Source organism: Halichoerus grypus, chromosome 7 (assembly GCF_964656455.1).
Source record: "Halichoerus grypus chromosome 7, mHalGry1.hap1.1, whole genome shotgun sequence".
Classification (NCBI taxonomy): Eukaryota; Metazoa; Chordata; class Mammalia; order Carnivora; family Phocidae; genus Halichoerus; species Halichoerus grypus.
The window spans coordinates 104,280,062-104,292,498 of NC_135718.1; the positions used below are offsets into that span (position 1 = coordinate 104,280,062).

General features: G+C 37.8%; 1 protein-coding gene across 3 annotated transcripts in view; it reads left to right on the forward strand.

Moving 5' to 3' along the window:
• RABGAP1L (RAB GTPase activating protein 1 like) overlaps positions 1-12,437 on the forward strand; it is a 748,424-nt gene that overhangs the window by 536,441 nt on the left and 199,546 nt on the right. For all 3 annotated transcript variants that reach the window (XM_078077989.1, XM_078077987.1, XM_078077988.1), the window contains one exon: positions 7,219-7,260. In XM_078077989.1, coding sequence (XP_077934115.1) covers positions 7,219-7,260 — 42 coding nt within the window. The remainder of the gene's footprint in view (positions 1-7,218; positions 7,261-12,437) is intronic.

Here is a 12,437-nt window from a genome sequence, read left to right on the forward strand (position 1 = left end):
CTCCATCAAACTCACTCCATTATTTAGTCAACCTAAAAGATGGAATTTTTAAAGAGCTTACAATATGAGAATGAGAATAAAGTAAAATACGTTTTGGCTAACATGTTACACTAGGCTTGCAATTAGACCTCAATGTTTAAAAGCAGCCAGTATTTCTTTATATTTGCATAGTAATTATCTGTCACTATCTTCTTTCCATGGAAAAATGCATTATTTTTCAGATCACAGAAGTAAGAAATTTATCTTACCCAAAGAGGAGCCCAAAGGGATTCATTCTGTTCTGATTACCTGATGTGCATTAGAAGCTGTACGAAACCTGAGCGGCTTTAAAACAGTGATTTTGGAGTGAAACGTACTATGCAGCCTCCCGATACGATGCCCTGACACAACAATGATTCTGTGTTATTATGCCAAGAATACATAATCTAGGCTTAATCATAAGGAAACATCAGACACATCAAATTGAGGGATGTTCTACAAAATAACTCTCCTGTACTTCTCAAAAGTATCAAGTTTATTAGACAAAGGCTTTCATCTGCTATCTGTTGTAGATGAAAGAAGACTAAGGAGACGTGACAACATAATGTAATATATGATCCAGGATTGGATCCTGGACCAGAAAAGGACATTAGTGGGACATTTGACCAAATTTGAGCACTATTTTCTTGGTTTTGATAGTTGTTCTGTAGTTATGTAAGATGTTAACATTTGATGAAGCCGAGTTAAAGGTATGCAGAAATTCTTGGCTCTACTTTTGCAAATTTTTTCTAAATCTGAAATTATTTCAAAATGAAAGGTTTTTAAAAATTAAAACAGCCATTTATTTTATTCACAATTTCCTAAGTCAGGAATTTCAGGAGGATTCAGCTGTGTGGTCTATCTCTGATCCACATCGTAGCAACTGGGGCACCTGAGGGTGGAGGATTCACTTTCAGGATGACTTCATTCACGTATCTGGCACCTGGGTGACCCCTGGCCTGTGTTACTTATGGATGGCATCTTGTCCTGAAGGGCATTTCCTTTCTGTTTGGCTTCTTAGAGCATGGGGTCTAAGTATAACTGTACTTACATGGTGGCTGGCCTTCCAGAGGGAGCACTATAGGAGATGGGGCATGGAAACTTGTACTCTTAAGGGTTGGGCCCAGAATATGGGCATAACTTCACTTCTACCATATTCTATTGGTCAAAGCAGAAGCATAGTCTGCCCAGATTCAAGAGGAGAGGACAAAGATCCTACCTCTCAATGGGAGAAGTGTCAAAGAAATATGACCATCCTTAATTCATCACAGATAGCTAACCAAAGTCTCATTGCAGTAGAGGTGGGATTAGTGAAAAAGCTATGGAGTTGTTTTTTGTTTTGTTTTTGTTTTTTGTTTGTTTTGTCTGACAGACATCAGTTCTAGACCTGGCTTTCCCATTTACTAACAGAGTGATGTCTCTGGGCCTCAGTTTCCTCATCTCTAAAATGGTGGCAGTGACACATATGCCATGAAGTTATTGAGAGAATTAAGTGAAAAATATAAAGGGACGCCTGGGTGGCTTAGTTAAGCACCCGACCCTTTTTTTTTTTCCATTTTTTAAACTTTATTATTTATTTATTTATTTGAGGGAAAGAGAGAGCATGAGTGGGAAGAGGGGCAGAGGGAGAGGAAGAGAGAATCCTCAAGCATATTCCACGCTGAGCACGGAGCCTGACAAGGGTCTCAGTGCCAGGACCCTGAGATCATGACCTGAGCTGAAATCAAGAGCCAGTCACTCAACCGACTGAGCCACCCAGGTGCCCCAAGCATCGGACTTTTGATTTTGGCTCAGGATTGCGAGATCGAGCCCTCCTCAGGCTCTGCACTGGGTGTGGAGCCTGCTTGAGATTCCCTCTCCCCTCTCCCTCTGCTTCTGCCCCTCCCCCCTCAAAAAAAAGAATATGATAAGCAATAAATATGCAAACATAATAATATATGCTAGCATTTATTGAATACTTACCAAGTGCTCAATTCCTTTGATATGCTTTTTATATGCTATTTCATTTAGTCATTACCCCTTCCTGGGATGGTAGATGCCATGTTGGTCGGGTCAGAAAGGGCAGCACACATTCCCTCTAGCTTTAGCTATGTTTGTCTGTGGGCCTGCTCCATTTACCTTGGCCAGTTCTGGTTTGATCATTTCTCACTGCCTTGTTGTTAGGATTTCCATTTCCACATACTATTTATTTCCCTTTTGTTTTGATCCCTAAGGACCCAGGCGCTGATGCGCACTTGGCACTGTTTGGCACTTCCTCTTCAGCGTTTGCTCTCGGCGCTGTCAGCGTAGCTCCTGACAGCTTCTCACACAATCTGTCAGCCCCCTTGGAGCCCACAATTGCCTGCTCATCAGAGCCAAATGTTCAGTGTCTTTGTTTCAGTGAGTGCTCTGCTGTCAGCCTTTCTTCATGCAGGATTGTGGGTGCTCGATTGTTGGCCTACCCGGGAACACAGCGATCTGCACTTTGGAGCAATTATTTAATTTGGGGCAATTACTTGTAGGTGTTCTTCAAAGTGAAGATTTTGCCAGGCTATGATTGAATTTTGAAACGGCAGCTTCCCAATCAGTTAAGGAGCCACTTCTTCATGCACACAAGACTGATCTCAGTCTGTTGTCACTGGGGGAAGGTGGTGACCCTTTCTTGCCACAGCGTGCTGGGTTTGTATGGCCTCACATCCTGCAAGCAGTCAGCTGCGTTTTGTGAGTGTTTTTGATATGGGGCAAATAATAAGATTTGGTTTGGGTAGAAGTCACCTATTTGTTATCTTTCTACCCTCTGCATTCAAAATTTACTTTAAATGGAAGGAATCACTTTAATCCTTTAGGAATTAGAGGACACATTAAATAACCCCAACTAAGGGATTTATTCATTCATTCACTTCTTCATTGGGCTATCTTCTCTAACTTGGTGGTTAAGAGAATGACTTCTAGAATTGCACTGCATAGTTTAAAATCCACTTAGTAGCTGTGTCACCTTGGGAAATTTACTTTGACTAAGTCTTAATTTGGATGGAATTAAAATGGAATTTAGGATTGTGGGATTAAATAAGGGCATATTTTCATTGTGATTACAGCTCTTGGCACATAGGAAGTATTCAGTGGATGTTGGCTCTTATTTATTATCTTGCACTTGGAGTTAGACCTTGTACCATTAATAATAAGTAGCCATAACAATATATTGTTATTTTTATTCTTAATAGTTCTCCAAATGTTTTACTCTTTGAGTCCTATTAGGAACGCTTGTTTACCCCTCAGTACCCAACAAATTGCTACAGATTACATATTCCTGAAAAGGGGAGGCATCTTGAAAATGACACCTTTTTCTTTTTAAAATATATTTCAACAGGGGAACCTGGGTGGCGCAGTTGGTTAAGCATCTGATTCTTGGTTTCAGCTCAGGTCATGATCTTAGGGTCATGGGATCGAGCCCTGTGTTGGGCTCCACACAGTGCGGAGTCTGCTTAAGAATCTCTCCCTCCCCCTCTGCCCCTACGGCCTCGCTCACGCGGGCTCTCTCTCTCAAATAAATAAATCTTTAAAAAATGTATTTCAGTAGGGGCGCCTGGGTGGCTCAGTTGGTTAAAGAGACTGCCTTCGGCTCAGGTCATGATCCTGGAGTCCCGCATCGGGCTCCCTGCTCAGCGGGGAGTCTGCTTCTCCCTCTCCTGCTCCCCCCTCTTGTGCTCTCTCTCTCTCAAATAAATAAATAAAGTCTTTAAAAAAAATGTATTTCAATAAATATATTTCTTTTTTTTTTTTTTTTTTTTTAAGATTTTATTTATTTATTTGAGAGAGAGAGAGAGAGAGAGCACATGAGAGGGGGAGGGTCAGAGGGAGAAGCAGACTCCCTGCTGAGCAGGGAGCCCGATGCGGGACTTGATCCCAGGACTCTAGGATCATGACCTGAGCCGAAGGCAGTCGCTTAACCAACTGAGCCACCCAGGCGCCCCTCAATAAATATATTTCAATTCAGTTAGTCAAAGGTTAGATCATGTAAGAATGGATGGACAATAAAGTAACAATAGAGGATTTAGTTCATGGTAACTTGGAAGAGTGAAGTGTTGTTCCCTAATAATTCACTTCATTGTTGGCTAGAAGGCTGAGGACCAAAGCTGACATTGACATTGTCATCTTAAAACCAACCTGTGTGTGGTGCTGCACTTTTAAACTGACCAAATGTTGGCCTGTGGAAGGTTTCCATAATTTAATGATACCTCTAATTATATTTCCAAATGAGAATAAGTCTTATTTCAAAGAAAATATCCAACTAAGGTTGCCTTCTTTACTCTCCTCTTAAGAAATCAGGATACATTTTCTAGTGAAATAAAGAACTTGGTAAAATAGCAAGTTTTTCCTGATTTCCAACAACTTAGAGGTCTGAAGTATCTTGTTTGCATAGTCTGGCAACACTTTCCTATTTCAGTTTAAGGCTTGTGAAGTCTTTTCTTTATTTTCATGGATAATGTCCAGAGCTTCAGTAAGCAGATGCAGTAATACCTTATTACTCTGAAATGGTTTAAAGAGGTTACATATATAAATTGCTTCTGGTAACTGAAAGCTATCTCTTTAGCTTCCCAAACTAAAAATTATCTACTTTTTATTTATTACACATGCTGTACTTCCTCCTTAAGCACAATATTTTAAACATGATGGAAACATTAACACTGCAGAATTATCATTATGAGCTAATGTAAACTGCAGAAGGATTATTGGCCCCACTAAATGGGCCCAGACAACTATGTGTTTTATAGTTTTTAGGAAAGTGTTATCTTCTATTTCTGTCTAATATTTTAATTCTGACAACTATCTCTATAGGCTATTTGTCTCTAATCCCATCTACCACACACTTTGTCTTTTACTTTGCTACTTTTGATATCTATAAACTATAAAATCATATCACCAAAGTAATTTGAAGTGCATATGGAATTAAAATTTGAATAAATTTTTGTGGTGTTAGAGCTATTTTGGTTATTTAGAGGTCTTTAATTTTTTTTTTTAATTTTTAAGTTCTTGGTGTTTTTCATAGCTCACTTGTTCAATAGTCTGACTTTGAGATAATTGAAGAAAAGGGTTTCTTACTGTAATTTGATGATGACTCTATAAATTGGTCTAGTTGGGTCCACAGGGAAAAGAATAAATCTCATAAATTTTGGGATAGCTAGTATAGTTTAATCATTTTGTCCTCAAATAAGCACTTACTATGTATATTACACCAGTATGAGTGGTGGAAATTCCCTTAAACTAGACATTAAAGGCTTGGAGGATCCTAGCCTTCTACTAAATACGTATATGACCTTAGGCTAGTCAAGTTCACATTCTGAAAAATGGGAATCACAATAGATGTTGTTATGAGAACCAGTGAGATTTCACTATTCCTGTGAAAGCAAAGAGATTGAGAATATAGCAGAGTTGGTTGAACATGGAGTGGAGTTTCCAACACGCACCCTGAAGGGATTTAGGAGGGAGAAGTGGGGTGGAAGACTGACTTAGGAGAAAGGACCAGAGCATAATAAGGATTAGAGAATTGGAGACTAGAGGAGCTTACATTTTAAGCAGTGACTAGAAAAACAAGATCCAGAGACATTGTGGACTTAGTCATAATGGCAGGTTGATAAACATGCAGGTTGTAACAATTCACCATTGCCAAGCAGCTGTGACGTGGGGTGGAGGGGCGTCAGGCAGGGCAGCAGGTTTAGACTGCAGGTTTGGGCAGCAGTGGGCAGTGGGCAGCAGCTAGTGGATGAGGAAAGCAAATTTTGGGGGCACCTGCCTCGCTCAGTCAGTGGAACTTGCCACTCTTGATCTCAGGGTTGTAGGTTCAAGCCCCACATTGAGTGTAGAGATTACTTAAAAATGAAATCTTCAAAAAAAAAAAAAAGGAAAGAAAATTTTGTTTAATTGTAACCCAAGTTTTTTGATCTACAATAATCTTTTTTTTTTTCTAATTGGTAAATTGTGATCAAAACCAGTCCAGACTCATTGCGTGGTGTGGTGATGAACTGTGTTGATTTGGTTTTGTCTCTTGGCCTTGTTATACTTCCTGCTGCTTTTGGTTTCTTAAAGAATTAATTGAGTAAACCCCAAACCTCCAACCAAATATATTGTGTTTATCATTCATGCCTTCTACCATTAGATCATATTTTAGGTAGTTGACTGTGAAAGATCAGCAAATTTTAATAGGAATTCACTCTGAGTACCTAGTCTTAATCCTCACTTCTGATTTTGGAGACAGGAAAAAGATGGTTTATTAGAAGTTTTTTACATAATACAACTCCGTATCCAAAAGGCAAGGCAGATAGACTGTATTTGTGACTGAGATGGAGAGGGCACATATATAGACCCTGGACATATGGGAGATGTCAACTCATACTTGAAAGATCTTTCTTCTCATGTATGATGACTTGCGTGGCAAGGAAACAGCATATTTCATGGCAACTTTGTTTCTGATTCTGTCATCTTAAGCATTTAAGATTTCCTGTATTTTGAATTTAACATTTCAACAGCTCTTCAGATTCACTGGGCTGAACTCAGAGCTCAAAATTCAGTTCCACTATATCTTCTTAACAAGCTATTTGTTTATTCCTAAAGAGATACCGCTTTGGTTTTCAGAGAGAAAAAAAAGGAAAAGGAAGTCTGGCACACCGCCCCTAATTATACCTCTAGTTGTACAAATACTACTTGAAAGCAAAAGAACAGTAGTGGAAATCCAGTGTGATGCTTACAACTCCCCTCACACAATCTATCCCAGTTATTAGCAACACTGTTTTGTTTTGTTTTGTCTATTGCTGGCCATTTAACCAAGATGTACATACTGGGACTTGGGAATTTCAATTAATAATTTTAGACTTCTGCATCACTGCCATCTTGATCAAAAAACTTGACTTTCACAAGCCTTAGACCCATGAAGATAATTCAGAAATTGAAGGAAGAATAGTTTATTGAATAATTTATTGAAGGATTGAGGGGAAATAATTTATTGTAAAAACAACAATTTTATGTGAACATTAAGTAGCATCAAAAATTTGCAGTAAGCCTCTCAGAGAAGGAAAATACCTTTCAAAAAAAAAAATCTCATGGTTTAATTATTACCGTATGTGAAGATGAAAGCAACCAGGGATTTTATTAAAGATGTATGGGGAAATACTTAATAAAATAATGATAGATGTGGCAGTATTGATTTGGATCCTTTTTCTATTTCAGGGTTTGAATATAATCTTTCATGTAGCCTTGGCTCTCCTAAAGGTAAGTCTGTTTTTATCTTTAAATTGGGCATAATTCAGATTAGCCTTTGACTCATTCTAGATTCTTGAACACAAAGACTTCGGTGAGGAACTCTGATTCTCCTCCCATCCTTTGTTGTTTTTGTTTATTTAGAGTTTGCTTCTTTACTTTTCTTATAATCTATTTAATTTTGCTATCACAGTGCTCCTTCCAGGAACATATAAAGTTGTTTTCATTCATACGAGTTGGGTGATGTAAGAGAAAAAGTTAAAACCTGTTTTCTGTCAAAACGATGCCAGCCTTTTTCTTAAAATACTTCTTACCACAATAACATCCCTAGAGGTACCTAAACATAGAATTGAATTATTAGAAAGCTTTTATAATATACTGACTAAAAAAGAAACTGCTACATTTCAATTTGCACTTCTTTGAGAGCTAGAAATTTACAAGACACTTTAGAATTCAATTACAATTACCTTGTTGAATTTTATATCAACATATCAATGGAGCTTTAACAGTGTGGTAATAGCAAGACATTTGCTGCAAAGTTGGTGAAAGTAACCCAATCAGTCAGTTTTTGTCCTTCAGTAAGAGAGGACATTGTTACTGAAGGTGATAATTGCCTATATTTATTAAAAAAATGCAGGCTCACCCTTACCCAGTAAAACATAGTTGTTAAAATTGCAGACTCTGGGCTCAGACAGATTTGGTTCTAATTTCAGCTCTGGTGTGTGACCTTGGCAAATTAGTCTAAGTGCTCAGACCCTGAGTTTTGAGATAATAATAGAAACTAATTTATGGGATTGTTGTAAGAGTTCAATACGATGATACATAAAAAGTACTTAACATAGTGTCTAGAAAATGTTATTGCCTAATAAATGTTAGCTATCATTATTGTGACTACTGTTGTATTCACAAGGTAACTCACTTTCTAGATTCCCCATCATTCTTCCAAATTTCCCAAAAGATAATGACTTGATGTCTTCAGAGTGCCGCTTGGTATTTTAGGAGAGCTTCCGTACGTAAATACCTTGATCCCAAACCAAGACATGACATACTGTGGGTCCTATGTACATCAAGAAGTGGGGTGTACTCCTCACCTCTTATTCTGTTAAACATTTGTTTTTTGTGAAGTTCATAAATTGTACTTTAAATTGTAACATTAAATCATTTGGAGTTTAGATATGAACAATTCTTATACCAAAGTTATTTTGGAAATTAGGAAGATATTTAAAATATTTTCAGTAAAATAGTAAAAACATGTGCATGTATCTTTTAGCGAAGTCATGGATCTCTACCTCTAATTCTTTTTTCGTTAGGACAAATTAAAACCAAAAACTTTCTAAGATGCTTTTCAGTAGAGGGCTGGGATAAGACTTTTAGAATGCCTAAGCAGTGACAGTATTATGTAATTCAGACTGAAAACAATATTTAGTCATAAAGTAAGTGTAATGAGGAAGTCCAACAAAGTTATGATTTTTCCTATCCTGTCTAATTTGCTTTTAAGCCTCAGACATTATCCTCCCCAAAATGCCCTTCCTCATTTTTTTGGTGACTTTTCTTTACTGGTGCTCTCAGTACATACTTAGTCTGTCTTTTGGGGGTATCCCAGGATTTCCTGTCTGGATATTGGGACTATACTCTGTGTCAGCTTAATACTGTATCCATCTGGTAAATTATCTTCCTGATTGACAGATTTTTTTGGTTTGATTGCATTATTTTCATTTATTTTTATTCATGTTAACCCAGATATGGCCTGTGCAGAGGACATTCTCTGGCCACTGGGCAGAAAGGCTTTTGAATCTTCTCTGGAAATACATGGATGCTCATCTAGTATCTTGCAGAATTTGCCTAGCTAGAGAAGATTAAAAGGAGAGCTTTCTCACTACTTTTGGGATATTTATATCCCTTCCTTGTATGAATCCTGGAGCTGACCCCACTAGAGACAGTATATATAGGCTGAATTGAAGTGTACCAAATTGATCTGATTGCTCCCACCCGGAAAAAGAATATCCCAAAATATATGAAAGGGACTAGCATTTAGCTTCTGATCTAGTAAGCCGTATAAAAGAATGTATATTTGTTTACATAAAAATAACAAACTTAGGGATAGTTCAAAGTGCTTATGAACCCAGCATAAGTAATCCATTAGCATACATTAAATGTCCAGGTGTCACTTGTAAAAGAATTGTGAATTGTGTTAACCAGAGAAAACGATTTCATTCTCTCCTGCAGTTGATAATTGAGGGAGCCAAGGCCCCAGGTTGCCTCAAGTCTTTTGTTTTACTAATGGCAAAGCTGGATTTATTATATTTTTAAGCAGCATAAATATAAGTAAAGGTCTCTGTTGCTCAGTATGATTTAAAGACACCTACTTTCTGAATGGGAGCTACTTTCTTTTGGGTTAGAAATAGTCTACCAAAGAACTAGAAAGCTATTGAGCTAAATGAATTGTTCATTATAGTAGGTGGCACCATCAAATCATCTAGGATATTGGCAGTGTCCATTCATTCCCCCAATCTAATTCATTTGTTATATGAAATATTTAATAGTCACTGCATATAGTACATTATAATAGATTAGAAATGATCAGTCAGAATTAATCTTAGCCACTTCATGTTGCCAGAGAATTTTTGATCAGAATAGGTTCTTTGCATTCAAACAATGGTTAAAAGTAAATGATGGGGTGGGGGCACCTGGGTGGGTTAGTCGTGTTCTGTCTTCAGCTCAGGTCATGATCTAGGGGTCCTAGAATCAAGCGCCTCTTCAGGCTTCCCACTCAGTGGGGAGTCTGCTTGTCTCTCCTTCTGCCCCTCCTCCTGCTTGTGCTCTCTCTGTTACTCTCTCAAATAAATAAAGAAAATCTTAAGAAAAAAAAAAGTAAATGACAGAATGTTTTTCTCCCCCCTCCTTCCAGCTCATTTTGTGTCTTATTATAGAGATAAAGAAAACCCACTCATAATTCCATCCCTAGAGGTAACCGTAATAAAAATTCATTATAAAATCTTCCTCCCATGCTTTAGTCTATGAAATGTAAGCATTCATTAGCTATGTACATTTATATGTACATATATATTTTTAATATGGGCTTGAGGATTATAATTAAGGAGATGGGAGATAGGAGATAAATCCAGAGGAATAGTGTATGAGGATGAACATATTATTTTCTGTCAAAAAATGCTGATGAACAAGACTCTTTTTCATTTAATGCTATGTTATGACCATCTTCTGTGTCACTACAGACACGTAGTGCTTAAACGCATGGATGCTGGAGCCAGGCTACTTGAGTTCAAATCCCATCTCCCACAGCTTATGCCGCAATCTTAGATAAATTACGATTTCCCTATCTTTAAAATGGGGATATTAGTAACACCTATCTCATAGGATTGTTAGGGTTTAATGAGTTAATATATGATTGGTGTCTGGAAATTTGTTAAGTATGAAAATGCACCCAGGTACAATTAATATACATAGAGCTGCCTTAGCTTTTTAATCACTAATGAGTATCTTATTGTGTGTACCATAATTTTACTTAACCAATTTTATATTTAATTTTTATGGACATTTGTTTCCAGACTTTTCCTGTTAAACAAACATCCTTAAATTTCCATCTTTGCATACTTATGTAATGATGTCTTTTGGATAAACTTTGAGGAATGTAATTGCTGGATCAGACTGTAATCAAATTTGAATTTTTGATGCATATTGCAAAATTGCTTTCTACTAGCAATACGAGAATGCATTTTCTCCATACTCTTGAAAAAGCAGAATTTCTAAATATGTGCTTTTATGGACAGTGAAATCAAGTTGTAAAACAAAGCAGCCTAAAAAGTAAATTATTATACTAATTTGTGTCATTGTAAACAAACAAAACTCTTCAGACAGTTTTGAAGAGTCCCATGTTCTTTCATTTGGGAACATCTAGTTGTTTTTTTTTTTTAGAGAAGCCAGTTGATCATGGCTAAATTTTAGAAGAATGATCCCTAGCTTGGATGGGCTTTTATATTATTTAAAAGTTCTGAAGCATCTCTTTGATGGTTTTGGCTTTTCAACCTCTCCACTATGGTCTTTTTCCTTACCATTCTATTGAAGCCTTTTTTTTTTTTTTTTTTTTTTTTTTTAGGGGGGGCAGGGAAGAGGAGAGGGAGAGAGAGAAAATCTTTTTTTTTTTTTTTTAAAGATTTATTTATTCATTTGACAGAGAAAGACACAGCGAGAGAGCGAACACAAGCAGGGGGAGTGGGAAAGGGAGAAGCAGGCTTCCCGCCGAGCAGGGAGCCCGATGCGGGGTTCGATTCCAGGACCCTGGGACCATGACCTGAGCCGAAGGTAGACGCTTAACGACTGAGCCACCCAGGCGCCCCGAGAGAGAAAATCTTAAACAGGCTCCACGCCCAGCACAGAGCCAGCACAAAGCTCAATCTCATGACCCCTAGATCATTACCTGAGCCAAAATCAAGAGTCAGACACCTAACCGACTGAGCCACCCAGGCGCCCCATATTGAAGTTTTTTCGATGAAGTCACTAACAAAATCAGTGGACATATTTCCATTTTTATCTTACTTGACTTCTCAACAGTTATCCAAAGAGCATAAAGACATAACACTTCCCCTTTTCTGAAACATTCTCCCTTGGCTTCTGTCTTATTTTTATCTCCCTCTCATCTTCTCATTTTACTTTTGCTTACTTCTTTTTTTCCCCTAGTCATTAACTTGGAGTTACACAGAGCTCCAGCCTCTAGGAATTCACTTGATGCTTCTTCCTTGCTGATCTTGTTCATTCCCCTGCTTTCATCTATAAATGTTCACTCTCATCTTTATATTTAGCCCAGATCCAAATATTTGGCCATGGACTTACATGTCTGCTTGGATGTTTCAGAGGCACATCAAATCCAGAAGCCAAAGCTGAACGGATACACCCTCCCAGCCCTTTGCCTCCTCCAGTAACCTTCACCTCAGTGAAGGCACAATCTAGCTGCTCAAAGCAGGAAGCTGGAAGTTATCCTTAATGCTTTTCTTTTCTTAATTCCCAGCATCTACTGAGTCATCAAATCCTGTTGATTCCACTTCTTAAGAATTTTCAGAATCTTCCCACTTTGGTAGTTAGGCTGCCACACTCTCTAACTTGGACTGTTGCAGTGACCTCTTTCAGTAATAAGTATTGAACACCTATCAAGTGCTAGGCACTTTTCTAGGCAC